Raw genomic sequence first — 16961 nt, 5'->3', positions numbered from 1 at the left:
TATGAGAACGGGGCATGTGTCTTCACATGGTAATCTTGGGCATATAGCCATAATGAAGCTGTAGATATACATGTTCTCATATCTTGTGTTTTCCAAACGCCTCTTACCTTTTTACACCCCATATCCTGCCATCTTTGTAATTCTTCTAACGTGGCTCCCTCAGCAAAGGAGGCCGCGAGCTCCGTAGAGTGAGCCCTCGTGTTCACATACAACAGAGTGGACTGAGAATACGTGGTAGCTTCTTTGGCCAAAAAGTCAACGTGCTGATGTGCTTTTTGAGGGAAGGACCCGTCTGTGTCATCATGAGCCTTGATTTTTACAATTGCTGCAGGGGTATTTCTGTTCTGTATGGCTGTCATAAGACGCTCCAGAAGAGCAATATGTTGTAGTGGTTTGCCTGTGCTATCAATGAAGCCTCTCACCCGCCATTTATCATGATTCTCTGTAATACATTTAATAGCATAGATAGAATCAGAGTAAATTGTCAGAGTTTGGTCAGGATAGGTTTCAAGGGCGTGCAATAGAACTGCTAGCTCCGCCGCCTGTGCTGTAAGGGATGTGGGCATAGTGCTCCACCCACTTTCCCAGACTTGCTCCTTAATGTTGTACACAAACCAGGCAAAAGCCGTGCCTGCGCTCGTTTGTGACCCATCCACAAAGATATGAAACCCATCTTTATACGGTTTGACAAATGGGTTAGTAGGTAATTCTTGGGGGCAGCCATGCAGGGCCGTTGCTTCGGGACCAAAAAAAGCAAGGAATGGCTGTACTTTATCCGTCAGAACATTATCCGTTGGTACGGGGCGAATGTCAATGTTCCCTGTAAGGAGAACTGCTAGGTAAGTAGCCAGTCTTCGTGTCGTAAAGGTGACTGTGGGAAGGGATAGGATTTTGGACAATGCATGAGTAGAATGCAAAGAGATACAGGCATAGGGCAAAAACTGGTAAACTTTCAAAACAGCGCTAACGGCCGCAACTACCCCCTGTTCACACTGGTTGAAGCATGCCTCAACCAGTGTGAAAGAGCCTGATAAGTAACAAATGGTATGATCACCCTGGCCAGCCACCGCAGCCCACCCCTCTGGGTGGTTAATGACATAGAGGTCAACCGGGAGTGTGTGAAGGGGTAACATGAATTGCGGGGCCAATTTGAGGTCAGCTTGTAGGGATTTGATGACGTCGACATCCGAGGAGGAGAGATGAATGGATTGCTTCCCCTCTGGGTTCCCCTTTAAATGCGCGCGGAGAGACAGAACACGGGTGCTTAAACAGGGAATATACTCCCGGCAGTAATTAAGTAAGCCCAGCAGGGCACGGAGATCATGGACCGTGAGGGGAATAGAAAGAGAGTCGATCTCATTAAGTAGAGTAGGGCAGAGAAATTTACTGTCAGCCCGTATGGTGTGGCCCAAAAAGGTAACTTCCTGTTGACAATATTGCAACTTTTCAGAGTTAATGGCATACCCCTTAGAAATCAGATAGGACAGGAGATCATCGGTGAGCCTATGACAGAGTAACTCAGTGTCAGCGGACAAGAGAAGATCATCAACATAAGCAAAAAGCGATGCTTGGGAATCAGGGGGCAAGGCGTCGCGAAACCCCTGTAGGTCATGGGCAAGGACACGAGAAAATATACCAGGACTCTCGTGGAGGCCCTGGGGAAGGCGCTGCCACATGTACCGGTCAGTGCCTACGGTAAACGCCGTAAGGGGCCGGGAATCAGGGTGCAAGAGGATTGAATAAAAGGCATTTCTGAGGTCAATGACAGAGAACCAGGCATGTAGGACGGAAGAGGTAAGTAACGTGATGGGATTAGGGACAACAGGAAACTCCTGCTGCAAGAGGTGATTGAGGCCGCGTAGATCATGTACTAGACGCCAGGTCTTACCATCCGCCTTGCGAATGGGAAAGAGGGGGGTATTCCAAGGGGATTCAGTGGGTTCAATGATATTATGTTCCAAGAGTTCTTGAATTAAAGCACGGATACCATGCAAAGCATCCGGCTTTAATGGGTATTGTGGGATGGTCGGACCAGTGGATGGGTCTTTGAGGATAAGCTTGACTCCAGCGACACTGGTCACACAACCGTAGCGAGTGGCAGGGTCCAATACGGGAGCAGAATGATGAAAACCGACAAATGTGATGACGGCCCTGATTTTAGAAAGCACATCACGGCCCAAGAGGTTGACCGGACAGGAGGAAACGTACAAAATGTCAGCAAGCACGACCTGACCATCAATGATCAACAACACATCAGGGATGATGTGATGTTGCTGAGCTGCCCCTTCAATACCGATGGTAGGGACCGTCCGGGTGGAAACAGGGTAGTGGGGAGGAATGAAATTAATAGAGGTTAAAGTGGCGCCGGTGTCAACAATAAAGGGGATGTTGGCGTCATCGCCGATCTGTACCAGCTTGATGGGTTCAGTGTGACCAGACACAGAAATGTGAACAAAATGGTGGGGTAGTCATAAAGAGTCTGGGGGAGGTTGAGGGCCAGCTGGTTCAGTGGGGTCGTACCATGGTTGTGGAGGAGCACAGGGATAGGGGAAAGATAAAGGGGGAGGGGAAGTGGAGTCAGGAGCAGCAGTAAGGGGAGCAGGATGCCCCCGACCCCTTGCCACACCTCTGGTGGCTCGGGAGAAGGGGTTCAATTGACACCCAGAAGATATATGACCATATCTATTACAGGTCCAACATTGGGGTCCGGAGCGGCCTCGAGGTTGAGAAAAGGAGTTACGCTCAGTGTTGCGTATACCCCGAGGTGTAGAAATGGGAGCAGCCGAAGGCTGCCAAGGTTGCCAGGGGGAAGCAGGCTGAGACCATTGAATCTGAGCAAGCTGGACAGCTTCTTGCTGAGCAAGCCGGACAGCTTGCTTCATTTGAGAGAGAACATCGGGTGCCATTGGGGCTACGGGAGGGGAAGGTGGAGATATGGGCAGTGGATGAGACTGAGACTGAATTTGAGAGGTCAGAGCCTTTTTCTGTAATTGAAGTAATTCTTTCTGCTCCTTGATTTCCGCATCAGATAAGAGATGGGAATAATGAGTAATATGAGTAATAATTTCTGACCAAGGCTTGCCAGCCATACCCACAATCCCATCTAGTTTGGTTTGTATGGCCTTTGGCATAGTACCACGCAATGTTTGGAAGGCCAAGCCTTTAATCTTATCCTTGGAACAAGGATCGCCAATTTGTAGTTCCCATATGTCCTCAAAATCCCGAATAAAAGAGTATATGTCAGAGCCAACTTTATACTGCATGGAGGTAAGTTGGGACATATCTTTCTCATCCGGGAAATGAGTACGAAGGGCTTTCCAGACTGAGGACCTATAATTATTAAAACGGTCTCCGTCAAAATTTTTGACATCAATGGTATAATTGGCAATGCCTGCATCAGCAAAAATATCAGTAGTTACTTTGCCAATGCATTCAACTAGTAAAGAGCGAACATCCCCCAGAGCAAGTTCCCATTGGGAAGTAATCTGCTCAAATTTGGAAATCCATGGAGATGCACCCTTCAACAAGGGTGGAAGTTGAGCTTTGATAGAAAGTTTATCAGCAAAGCTCCATGCATCATATTCAGTTTTGGTGGAGCCGGCAGTGGTGTGCTTAGTAATGAGAGGGACTTGCAACGCGGGGATAGAAATAGCCGTAGTAGAAATGGCAGGAACTGCGTTAGTAGGGGTAGCACTAGGAGAAGAACTAGTAGGGGAAAATCCGGAGAAGATAGGTTGGTGGGTAGGGGGTTCAGCAGGCTGGCCAAAAAATCTGCGCTCATATTTTTCCCAAATTTTTAGACCATCCTTCATGTATTGTAAATCCCAACCAGAATCTTGGAAGCCCTGACGAATGCATAAACGGGCTGTATTCATATGTTTGGTCTCGAAAGAGCCTTCACGAGGGAAGGGGATAAGTTGGGGAGCACACGACTCTGTCCAACCGGCAAGATTGTCAAGCCACGGGTGGACATAATGAGTAGAGTGTTCATGCTGCGCGATTATCTGCTTTGGGGTGAGACAAGACTTGTAGTATGATCCAGCAAAATCAGTAGTCAATGCACCAAGGGGAACAGGAGGGACATATTCAGAAAACAGCAACGGTCGGAGGGGCTCCGGAAAAGGTCTGGAATGTCCCGTAGATAGACTAATATGAGGGGGAAGATGAATACAGGCTCCATAGGATGTACAGTCTTGGGGGTTCGGGCAAGAAGGAAAACCCAGACACACCCGGCAATACTGACACTGACAGTTAGAAGCCATGTGGCGCTGGGCGTAACTGACATGAAAGGCGCGACCTCCGCAGCCAGCATTAAGGGCACAATCAGCAGGGGCTGGGCAAGACGTAAGCTTCCAGTCGGGAGTAAAGGGGGTTGTAGGGCGGTCCCCATGAGAGGAGGAAGGTGGGGTAAGAGACGGTACCAATGGAGAATGTATGGGATGTGAAGGGAGGGTAGAAGACAGCGGGGTAGACATAGAGAGAGAGCCATGCTCGGGAATATCTGACAGAAGGTCACCTAGGGATGGAGAGGCTTGGGGGGTCAAGATAGTGGTGGGAACAGACTGTGCAGAAGAAGCAGATTTATACCATGTTCCAGAAGTGTCTGCTAAATCAATATGGACTGAATTGCTATCTGCCAGATCGATATAGACAGTTTTCTTTTTAGGTAAAATGGGGGAACTTGGGAGGGCCGGGGATGTCCGGGGCTCTGGCCTAGGGCCCCTGGGTGTGGCTACGGGGGCAGGCGCTGCTACAGGAGCAAGACGGTCAATGATAGATGCACGGGATGGGAGCGATGTAACCATGGGGCACTCCCGTGGAGACTCACTGAATGAACCCTCTTGAGGGGCTTTGAGGGCGACGGGGGGTACGGGGACTGTACAAGTTGAGTTATCCAGGGTGGGCTGTTTAGAGATAGGAGACCAAGGGTGAACAAGGCCGTCAGAAATATTTTTATGAGCTGCTACGATAGTACACGCACCAAAGGCAGTACAATCCTGTGGGTCGGGACAAGAGGGCAGACGGTAGCAAACACGACAACCGCGCTGCTCATATTTGCAACCGGAATCTTCATGTTTCTGGGCAAAACTAACATGATCCGGAAGGCCATGACACTCTGCAGAAAGGCAGTCAGAGGGGTTAGGGCAGTGGGATATTAGGGAAGGTAAGGTAGCCCGACTACCTTTGTTCTGTAGGATATGATTGGTACAGGAGCCTAGATCATGTCTAAATTTGGCTAATTCCTCATCCTGCCAATGCACCTGTATGTTTTTAGCGCGTTGGTCTAGGGAACCAGCTTTGGAAGACGGGCCGGATGAGGTGTCAGGGGGAAATAAAACATCGGGGGGTATTGGAGACAAATCAACAAAACCATTTATCTGATAAGAGGGTGCGGTGATGGGGGCAAGGGGGGCAGTCAGGATTGACTGACTGGGAGGTTTATCGGTCTCCGGTGGCACATAAGGGGCTTGGTCATATCCACAGGCCGGGGGTTGCAGAGAAGGATATATACCAGATGACGGAGCGGACGACCCTGGAGTAGTAGGGACCGTGCTATATGGGGGCGGAGAGGCGACCTTCTGGGAACCAAGCTTGGATGTCGACGGGTCCGGGGCCGATGGACTAGCAGCAGACATGTGTGGTGTAGCTGCAGAGGGGGGGTCCACGCAATGAGCCCGCCACAATTTCCACATTTCTAAGTGTTTTTCTCTTGATCGTCCTTGCTTGTCATTGAGAATAGCGGTACGAAGGGAAAGTAAATCATCATAAAAGAGGGACCCCTGTGGGGGCCACGTCCAATCCGGAGAATTTGGGGAGTGTTTTTTTGAAGTATGTTTAACCCATTTGTCATGGAAATGGTGCAAAAGCTTGTGTAATTCCGGGTGGGTTACACTTTTTAGAAAAGCTAAGGGGAACATAGTACCTCCGTTTAGTTCAGCAATTATAAAAGAAGAAAAATCATGTATTTACCTTGAGACGAAGCACTCCCCTCAAAAGAACCAAAGAAGAAAAGTAGTGGGAGAACGAAGGGCCAGATGTTGGCAAAAAAAACAAAAAAAACAAAAAATCAACCAGCAATTGGATCGGCGCCTGTATCAAAAAGAGAAGTATATAAAAAAAAATATAAGAAAACATATAACTGGAAGTGGTACTCAATGTCAATTTGGCTGCGTTGAACTATACTATACCTAAGCTTAACTTATCACATATATGCCGGCTGCCCTGCCATCAGTCATTAAACAAATTAAATACATATGCTGGCTATACTCCCACCAGTCATTAAACAAATTAAATACATATGCTGGCTACACTCCCACCAGTCATTAAACAAATTAAATACATATGCTGGCTGCACTCCCACCAGTCATTAAACAAATTAAATACATATGCTGGCTGCACTCCCACCAGTCATTAAACAAATTAAATACATATGCTGGCTACACCCCCACCAGTCATTAAACAAATTAAATACATATGCTGGCTACACTCCCACCAGTCATTAAACAAATTAAATACATATGCTGGCTACACTCCCACCAGTCATTAAACAAGTTAAATACATATGCTGGCTGCACTCCCACCAGTCATTAAACAAGTTAAATACATATGCTGGCTACACTCCCACCAGTCATTAAACAAGTTAAATACATATGCTGGCTGCACTCCCACCAGTCATTAAACAAGTTAAATACATATGCTGGCTACACTCCCACCAGTCATTAAACAAATTAAATACATATGCTGGCTGCACTCCCACCAGTCATTAAACAAATTAAATACATATGCTGGCTACACTCCCACCAGTCATTAAACAAGTTAAATACATATGCTGGCTGCACTCCCACCAGTCATTAAACAAGTTAAATACATATGCTGGCTACACTCCCACCAGTCATTAAACAAATTAAATACATATGCTGGCTACACTCCCACCAGTCATTAAACAAATTAAATACATATGCTGGCTGCACTCCCACCAGTCATTAAACAAATTAAATACATATGCTGGCTACACTCCCACCAGTCATTAAACAAGTTAAATACATATGCTGGCTGCACTCCCACCAGTCATTAAACAAGTTAAATACATATGCTGGCTACACTCCCACCAGTCATTAAACAAATTAAATACATATGCTGGCTGCACTCCCACCAGTCATTAAACAAATTAAATACATATGCTGGCTACACTCCCACCAGTCATTAAACAAGTTAAATACATATGCTGGCTGCACTCCCACCAGTCATTAAACAAGTTAAATACATATGCTGGCTGCACTCCCACCAGTCATTAAACAAATTAAATACATATGCTGGCTACACTCCCACCAGTCATTAAACAAGTTAAATACATATGCTGGCTACACTCCCACCAGTCATTAAACAAGTTAAATACATATGCTGGCTACACTCCCACCAGTCATTAAACAAGTTAAATACATATGCTGGCTACACTCCCACCAGTCATTAAACAAGTTAAATACATATGCTGGCTGCACTCCCACCAGTCATTAAACAAATTAAATACATATGCTGGCTGCACTCCCACCAGTCATTAAACAAGTTAAATACATATGCTGGCTACACTCCCACCAGTCATTAAACAAATTAAATACATATGCTGGCTGCACTCCCACCAGTCATTAAACAAATTAAATACATATGCTGGCTACACTTCCACCAGTCATTAAACAAGTTAAATACATATGCTGGCTACACTCCCACCAGTCATTAAACAAATTAAATACATATGCTGGCTACACTCCCACCAGTCATTAAACAAATTAAATACATATGCTGGCTACACTCCCACCAGTCATTAAACAAATTAAATACATATGCTGGCTGCACTCCCACCAGTCATTAAACAAGTTAAATACATATGCTGGCTACACTCCCACCAGTCATTAAACAAATTAAATACATATGCTGGCTGCACTCCCACCAGTCATTAAACAAATTAAATACATATGCTGGCTGCACTCCCACCAGTCATTAAACAAATTAAATACATATGCTGGCTACACTCTCACCAGTCATTAAACAAATTAAATACATATGCTGGCTACACTCCCACCAGTCATTAAACAAATTAAATACATATGCTGGCTGCACTCCCACCAGTCATTAAACAAATTAAATACATATGCTGGCTACCTGAACCCTGTGAAGGCTAGTCCATACAGGACCAGTAGGATAGCTAAGGATGGGAGCCCGGTCCCGGGCGAATCAACATGGAATCCTGCTCCTGGGTCCGGGGTCGTCCAAAGCTGACACCACTGCGCCTGTGTAGCAACAAACAAACAGGAATAGTAAGAAAAGAGAAAGCAGTGTTTAAGGCAGACCACATTCCATTGCTGGCTTCAAGCTAGAACAAGAAAGAAAAAACCGCAGAAAAGGGGAAGTAAAATAACACAGCAAATCTGCAAGGAAATAAGGAAGTTTAAGCAGAGACACTGCATAAGTACAAGTAGGCAACCCAGAAACACACTTTTGGCCAAAAGTAATGGAGAGGCAATCTGACAAGCAGAGTATAGGCCTGCAATCCAGTGAGGTCTCTAAAGGTGCATATTCCCTTTTTCAACGTCGGGGTTCAGAAGGCTGCGTGTTCGAATCACGTCAGGGTCACCACTGATGTCTGTTCTTCCCTTTCTGCTTCCTAAAAGCCTGGCTTTTATACATTTCTTAGTGGCCAACACCACGTTGGTTTACATCACATGATACATCTTCATTGGCTACTTTCCTATGCATTACTGCTTAGTTACATTCTTTTATTGGCTGGTTGACCTGCGTCACGTTATATGTTTACTCTGTTTACCGTAAGACCTAACCTGTTCCCCGAAATGCCTGTTTCCTCCCCATATTAGTATTTCCGAGCACAAGACCCCCTCCCAACCGTAAATATCTCTGACACTGTAGATGATATCTCTTGAGAATTCTATCTTCGGACCATGGTCTGTTTATCTCTTCATGGTATCTGGCTGTGTGGGCCTGATGCCAGACCTCAGTATCAGGACCTGTTATTTTCTCTCCAGTTTTGCTGACACAGTAGCTAACTTTTCTTAAAACCTGGGTATTTCTTCATTCTTGCATGTTTTCTGGTAAATTGTATGCAATATCTCTTTACAGGTAATCTACTGTTTCCATCAGCTGCAGAGATAAGATACTAGTTGTAGGGGGAGAGAAAGGTTTTTGTAGAGAGAACAGTTTCTATGAGCTATGAGCTTATGGTTTTCCCTTGTCCCACTTCACCTGGTTTAATAATGTTAGGACTTACAGGGATTCTTCCAGAGGGATTCTTCCAGAGCTTCCATGCTTTTTCTTCTTTCCATTTCCCTCCCTCTCTCAGAGGGTGCAATGCTGAGCGCACGAATTGCTGCGCTCCAGTTCCAGATGCGGCTTTATCAGGAGGCCAGTGAGAGGAAATAAATAAATTAAATAAAATAGAGACTCCAGCTCACAACTGAGCCAGTCCACACTGGCAGCAGTCTGTGCCCCAGCGCTCGCAACAGTAACATAACTGCTACGCAAACAAGCACCGCCCGAGGGGCAGGGGCATCCAAGAGCAGCCCTCTCCCCAAGACAAAAACAGAACCTTGACCACCCTCCGGCCCAGCAGGATCAGATTGTCTGCGAAGGCTTGGCCCAGGATCACCATCGACCAGTGGGCCCTCAACATCATCAAGCAGGGATTCTGAATTCGTCTCCACTCCCGCCCCCCCCCCCCCGAGTGGGCGGGGCACCTTCCTTCTGACGACCCAACTTTCCTGCAGCAAGGAGAGGACCTGCTTCGGCAGAATCAATAGAGGCGGTGACGAACAGAGGAGATCACCAAGGGGTTTCTACTCCAGGAACCCCCGCATCACCATGGACAAGGACAACGCTCGTTCCTGGATCTCTGTAAGCTCAACAGATGCATACACAAGGTCCAGATGCACTCTCTGGGTACAGTCTTGGCCCTGTTACAGCCCGAGTATTGGCTAGTATCCCATGCACCCAGCCCACAGGAGGCATCGTCGCTTCTAAAGCCAAGACAGACGCCTCCAGTACAAGGTCCTGCCCCTTGGACTCTCAACGGCTCCAAGAGCGTTCACAAAGTGCGTGGCAGTGGCACATCCTCGCCTTCAAGGGGTGCGCGTCCTATCTTATTTCGACAGCTGGCAGCCCCGTCAACCACCATAACCCTCCTCCAAGAACTGGGGTTCCTCATCAACTACATGAAATCCCACCTGATACCCACCCAGGGGATATCGTTCATCTGGGCAGTTATCGACACCACACAGACCAAGGCCGTCCTACGGGACTACCAGATCGACGCCATGACATCCCTGGCCCAGTGCATCCCTGCCAGCATCTCATCGTCAGCACGCTCCGGTCTTTGTTGTGCAGCACACCAGACTACTCATGTGATCCCTGAAAGGGCACCTCAGACGTCACTGGGACCAGTGTACCCAACCTCTGACCACCCACCTACTGGAGCTCAGGGCCTTAGGGAATGCCCTCGAAACCTTCAAACAGGCATGGCAGTCCTCACCCAAACAGAAAACCAGGTGGCCTTGCACTATACCAACAAACAGGGAGGGACAGGGTCAACCTCGCTATGCAAGGAAGCTTGCCACATGTGGGAGTTCTCCAACTCCATTCAATGCCCCATCCAGGCAACTTACCTCCTGTGGGAGCAGAAAGACCTGGCAGAAAGACTCAGCCACCAGCTGGATCCCGATGAGTGGTGTCTCAACCCAGCGGCGATGAAGAAGATCTTCAGCACCTGGGGCACACCGAGCATCGACCTGTTTGCAACCGAACCGAACTCAAAATACTCGACCTTCTGCGCAAAGAGATCAACCCATCGCCGTCTCAGCCCCGACGGTCTGTCTGTGAGTTGGAACACCCTAAGTCCTGCAGAAGATTCTTCAGGACAGAGCAACGGTGATCATGATTGCCCTGTTCGGGCTGCTGCAACCATGGTTCCCGTTCCGGCAAGGGATAGCGGTTCACCCACCTCTCCCCGCTCCCGATCAGTGCAGTTCTCATTACACAACGCGGGAACCTTACCCTCCACCACAACCTGCGTTCCTTAGCCCTGACCGCATGGATGATGAGAGGATGAACCTACCACAAGACGTGGAGCACACTCTTATGGCAGCCAGAAGACCTTCAACCAGAAAACGCTATGGGTTGAAAGGGAGAAGGTTCTGCTACCAGTGCACAGACACGCAGCGAGACCCCTACAACTGCCCCATACTGGACATCCTGCAGTACATACTGAGCTTATCTCAGGGGGACCTAAAACCCACTTCCATCAAGGTCCACCTTAGTGCAATCACGGCATACCACGCTGGCCTAGACAGCAAACCAGTGTCGAGGCATCCAGTAATCACAAAATTTCATGAAGGGACTGTCCAATCTGCACCCACCGGTCAGACCACCACCACCCAGATAGGACCTCAACTTGGTGCCGCATCATCTCACCTCGACCCCTTCAAACCTTTGGGGGAGGCAGATCCCGTATTCCTGGCTGGGAAAACCCTGACCATCGTGTCTACCGACACACTCCCTCATGAGAACAGGGTGGTACCCAGAACCCACCCCCGATTCTTGCCGAAGGTGGCTTCAGCGTGCCTCCCGGCACTCTACATCTCCCCACAGGGAGGCATACTGCCACCTCAGCAACACCTCCTGGACTGTGTGCGGGCCCTGACTATGCAGCAGATTAGACAAGCCTCAATTGTTCGTCTCCTACGACCAAAACAGACCAGGACTTCCGGCCACCAAACGCAGGCGCTTGCACTGGATATAAGAGTGCATCCCCTTCACCTATAGAAAAGCGCAGCATCAACCGCAGGTGGGAGCCAACGCCCACCAGCGCAGAACCATAGCCAACACAACGGCACATCTGCACCACACACCAATAGGGGACATCTGCGATGCAGCCACTTGGTCCTCCATGCACACCTTCACCAAGCACTACTGCCTCGACATAGCATTCCACGCTCCAAATGCATTCGGCTGAGCAGTCTTTGAAGTGGCTCTTCCCTCCCGGGAGGGACAGCAACCACTAGCACAGCCTTGACAAACACTGATCAAGTAGGGTGTTATAGATATTGATTAAGTAGGTCTTCCAGCACTCCTTCCTAGACTGAATGTGGAATAGGCAAGTATGAATTCTCACATGCAAGTACGATTTGTCACTGTTGACCAGTTGGTTTCTCACTGTTCATTGATTCTAAACTAGTAGAATTATCAGAATCATCTATTGAGGAGAACGTTGCCTCATGGAAGGCTTCGATTACTAAACTTTTAGATACCCTAGCGCCCACTGTTACTTTACCATTTCTCCACGTAAACAAAAGAACCCTTGGTATAGTTCTAATCTTATCCTTATAAAAAAACAACTGAGATCCCTCGAGAGAAAATGGCGTAGAAACAAAACCCTACACAACCTAAATAAATTCAAGAAACAAGCCAACTTTTATAAATCTGAGATCAACAGATCAAAAAAAGAATACTATTCCAAACAAATCAAAAAAGCTAAAAACACTTTTGCATTATTTTTTATTACAAAATCATTAACCACACAGAGGACAGCGTCCAAACGGACTGCTTCAGCTCAAGCAATTGCCTCTTATCTTATCAAGAAAGTCCAAAAAATTAGAGGCTCCATTTCTCAGCCAAGTATTGCCAGCTTAAATCCTACTTTCGCCTTTACAGTGGACATTGTTAAAAATCTGAAACTATACATTTCCCCCTCTCTAAATGTTCAAAATTTACCCTACCCACTCTTCAAGAACTACAGAGAACTTTAAATACATTAAACATAAAGGGTTCCAATTCAGAGATCATTCCACCAATTTTCCTAAAACAATTTTTTTCATCCTTTGGACCTGATATTTTAAATCTGATCTGTACTATTTAAATACAGGTACCCTTCTAAAAGTATGGAAAGAAGCAGTTATCCATCCCATTATCAAAGACTATACAATCTGTTCACAAGAGGTTTCAAATTATCAACCTATTTCAAACATTCCATTCTTGGCAAAGCTCACAGAAAAGATAGTTTTCCGCCAAATTTCAGATTTTGTAGAATAAACAAAAGTGCTCCATCCAAACCAAACTGGATTCCATCAACATCATTCCACAGAACTTTCACTTATTGGGTTGACCACTAAAATTCTCTATCACCTCGACCACCACCAGTCTGTTTTACTTATCTCTTTAGATCTATCATCGGAATTTGACACGATAGATCATAAGCTTCTTCTGTCTCGTCTGAGTGAAATTGGTATTAAAGACCAGGTCTTGGACTGGTTTTTATCTTTTTTTACAGATCGTTCTTCTAAGGTAGTGTTTAATTCTACATCGTCTGACTCATTTACAACTGATTATGGGATTCCTCAGGGTTCTATTTTATTTCCCTTACTTTTCAATATTTTTCTGGCCCCCCTTTTAACATTAGGGCAATCTATCGGGTTTACAATGTTTGCCTATGCAGATGACGTCCAACTAATACACCCGATAGATCTAAATAATCCCTCAGAAATAAAGTTTATAAACCAAAAATTGGAAAAGATTAACTCCTGGTTGGACGTACATATGCTTTCGTTGAACATTGAAAAATCCAATGATTTTTCCCAACAAAGAAGGACTTTCTTTGCAGACCCTTCTTACATTCAAATCTCAATCTATCACTTAAATTACTTGGAGTAACTTTAGATAACAAATTTAATTATCATTTTCATATCAGTACAGTGGTCCAACGTTGCTTTTATAGGCTACGTGTGATCAGATCATTATCGAAACTATTAGATGCCGCATCCTTGAACATTTTGATCCACTGTGAATCGACTACTGTAATGCCCTTTATAAAGGTATAATCAAAAAAAGAAATACAAAGACTTCAGATAATATAAAACACCGCCGTAAAAATCATATTCAATGCAAATAAATCTGACCATGTCACCCCCTTGTTGCAAGAAGTTCATTGGTTACCAGTGGAACACAGAATCACTTACAAAATTCTTCTGTTAACATTTAAGACTAGACAAAACAACCAACCTGAATTTATAAATAATCTTCTTAGTCTCCTTGTACTTACCCATTCAGGGCAATGGAGCCTTTCAGCCTGGATTACAAAATACCTCCTTTCAGAGGTGGAGTATGCAGGGGCTTCAATATCTTTTCCACCTGTTTTTGGAGGAGGGGAGAATAGCACCTTTTGCGGAATTACGTGGGACTTTTGATTTACAGCCTAATGACTTGTTTGCCTATTATCAGATCCGACATTATGTACAATCTCTACCGGAGGCCCACCTTACTGAGGATAATAGAGAGGCCCTCTCGGAACTCTACAGCCTTTCTGCGCAACAGAGGATTCCTCTTCGTTTTCACATTGTGGGGGTACGGGATTGTCAACCTGGCCCTAACTTGGACATTTTAGCGACAACATGGGCAGAGGACTTGCAATGTACACTCACGGCCCACCAGTTACAACAGGTCTTGAAACATATTCAAAAGATATCTCCTAATATCACCCACTGGGAAATGCAACTGAAAATTGTTTTGAAACTCTATATTCCGCCGGAATGTGCAGCCCGGATGGGGATCACGCCGTCTCACTCATGCCCGAAATGTGACCATGCTCATGCCTCTTTGGGACATATGCTTTGGGCCTGCCCTAAAATTTTACAGTTTTGGAGTCACCTGGGACAATATATAACGCTGCTTTGGGGGAGGCGTTGGCTACCGCAACTGAGAGCATTATTTGGGTATTACAATATAGCCACACCTAAACCCAAGGGTATGTCCACTTTCATTACCAGAGCACTCTTGATGGGGAAGAAAGCCATTCTCACCAACTGGCTGTCTAGTACTCCCCCGACTTATGCCCAATGGAGATCCTTGATGATAATCCACGCAACGCTAGAGCGGAGAATAGTAGGAGACTTGGATCGTGGTCCGGGTCGTAAATTTCGTCAGACCTGGGAATGTTTCTGGCAGGATCTCACCCCACATGCACGTAGTAGACTTTTGAATATTTAAGTCTGACTCGGACTCTCAGGTTTTTTGATCTGGCACTGGACTCCGGGGATGGGGAGGGATGGGTGGGGGGGGGGATAGTTGCATCATTGTTTACTGAACTATACTGCTGATTGTGTTGAGTGTTTACTGTTGAAACAATAAAAAACATTTGAACATAAATAATCTTCTTACTCCTTATATTCCTTCTAGGTCCCTAAGATCAACAGCTAATAACCTCTTCTCTATACCGTCACTGAAGTTTATATATACAATGAGGTCTACTATCTTCTCTGTCACTGCCCCCTCTTTTTGGAATAGTATTCCAAATTATTTACGCGAAGAATCAAATCTTAATAATTTTAAGACGAAGCTAAAGACATTTCTCTTCCTTGATGCCTTTGAGGCCTAACTGTCCTTTTAAGGGCATTCGAGCGAAAATATTATTGAGTATAATAGCAGCCCTCCCTCTTGTTTTTTCCTTAATTGTCTCTTTTACTTTGTCTAATGTAGTTCTTGCCTTTTACCTTTTGCTTTTGTTTGTCTTTGTTTTTAATAGTTTTAATAGTTATAGTTTGGTGACGTATTGTCACCTCAAATGTGTATTTTTGCTAAAGTTTGTCCTCTGTTTTTTACAAATTTGTACACTGCCTAGAAGGCTGATTGGGCAGTATAAGAAATTTTAAAGAAACTTGAAGCTTTGGAGCCCGTTGACTTCATTTGTTGAATCACATTAGTTGTCATGTACCTTTTCTTTTTAGTTAATTTCTTACACATCCAGGGTGGGAGGGAAGGAGGTGGGAAGGCATCATTATTTCTTGTATTTAGTTTATTGAAATTCTATATGTGGTTATACTTTTGTGGATGAATGGGAGGAAGAGGGGAAGAAAATTATTGTTTTCAGAATGTTGGTATATTTAAAGTGCTTTTCCTGATTCGTTTATATGTTTAAAATTTTTGCAATGCACTATTAATATTTGAAAATTAATAAAGACTTTTTAAAAAAAAGAATTTCCGGACTCAGCCCCAGCCCCAAGTGTTAGCCACGCTGCCTCCCACAGTCTGAATACTGGCCCCTACATACCTATGTTATAACAAAACTTGGAATGTGATTACAGATAATGACCACCCAGCCTGTCCAAAACAAAGACCTGGGAGCACAAGGAAAGGGCCCTGTCTGGTCTCTTTGATTGTAGATTTGTATTTTTGGGTTTTTTGTCCTCCAGGCACAAATGAAATTGAATTGGGCGTGGATGAGGAGGGCTTCATTTACCTGGCTTTCGAGAACCCTGAGCCACTGGATGACCCCGAGTTTATCTGGTCCAAAGATTACGAAGGACCTCCAGATGCAGAGCGAACCGAGATCCAAAATGATGGAAACAAGTATATTTACAAAGTTTGAATTGAAGTCCAAGGGTCAGCTGGGTACTGTTCCTCTCAGCTGAGCAGGAGTTCCCCAAATGCATTGCCACCAGTAGGGGGCAGTGTTTCAACATTGTGTTTATAGGGATAGGCAGGTTCCCTGGTGTCCTGAAGAGCTTGCCTGTCCCTTAATATTGAAAAGGTGATTGTGAAGGACTCACACTCAGCTTAGAGGGGAGTGTGATTGGCCAGGAAGGAGGGAATAGGGCTAGGAAGGTAAGAATGATGACAAAGAGATAGGTACAGGGAAAAAGGAGAGAAGATCAGAGGCGAAGAATCTTTCAGACACTGAGCTGGGAAAAATTATAGACGCCATGAAGACTCTGAAAGGCAGGGTCGTCTACCAATGAGAAGAGCAGGAGGTGATGAGAGGTGGCACTTCCCGTATTCTTACCAGAGGGGATAAGGGATTTGGTAGCGAGTTCAGAAAGGAAGGGACACACCCCACAGGCCCGCCCAGTTCTGCCTGCAATTGCCCCATCAGCCCCATCTCCAACCCCACCCATTAACCCGTTCATGCTTCG

At 45.7% G+C, this 16961-nt stretch overlaps 1 protein-coding gene across 1 annotated transcript in view; it reads left to right on the top strand.

The window, feature by feature from the left end:
• MYOM3 (myomesin 3) overlaps nucleotides 1–16961 on the top strand; it is a 136135-nt gene that overhangs the window by 79065 nt on the left and 40109 nt on the right. Inside the window, exon 22 of the mRNA XM_033954507.1 lies at nucleotides 16242–16398. Coding sequence (XP_033810398.1) covers nucleotides 16242–16398 — 157 coding nt within the window. The remainder of the gene's footprint in view (nucleotides 1–16241; nucleotides 16399–16961) is intronic.

Source organism: Geotrypetes seraphini, chromosome 8 (genome assembly GCF_902459505.1).
Source record: "Geotrypetes seraphini chromosome 8, aGeoSer1.1, whole genome shotgun sequence".
Taxonomy (NCBI): Eukaryota; Metazoa; Chordata; class Amphibia; order Gymnophiona; family Dermophiidae; genus Geotrypetes; species Geotrypetes seraphini.
The sequence above is the reverse complement of the archived record's forward strand: the minus strand, read 5'-3'. Positions and strand labels throughout refer to the sequence as shown.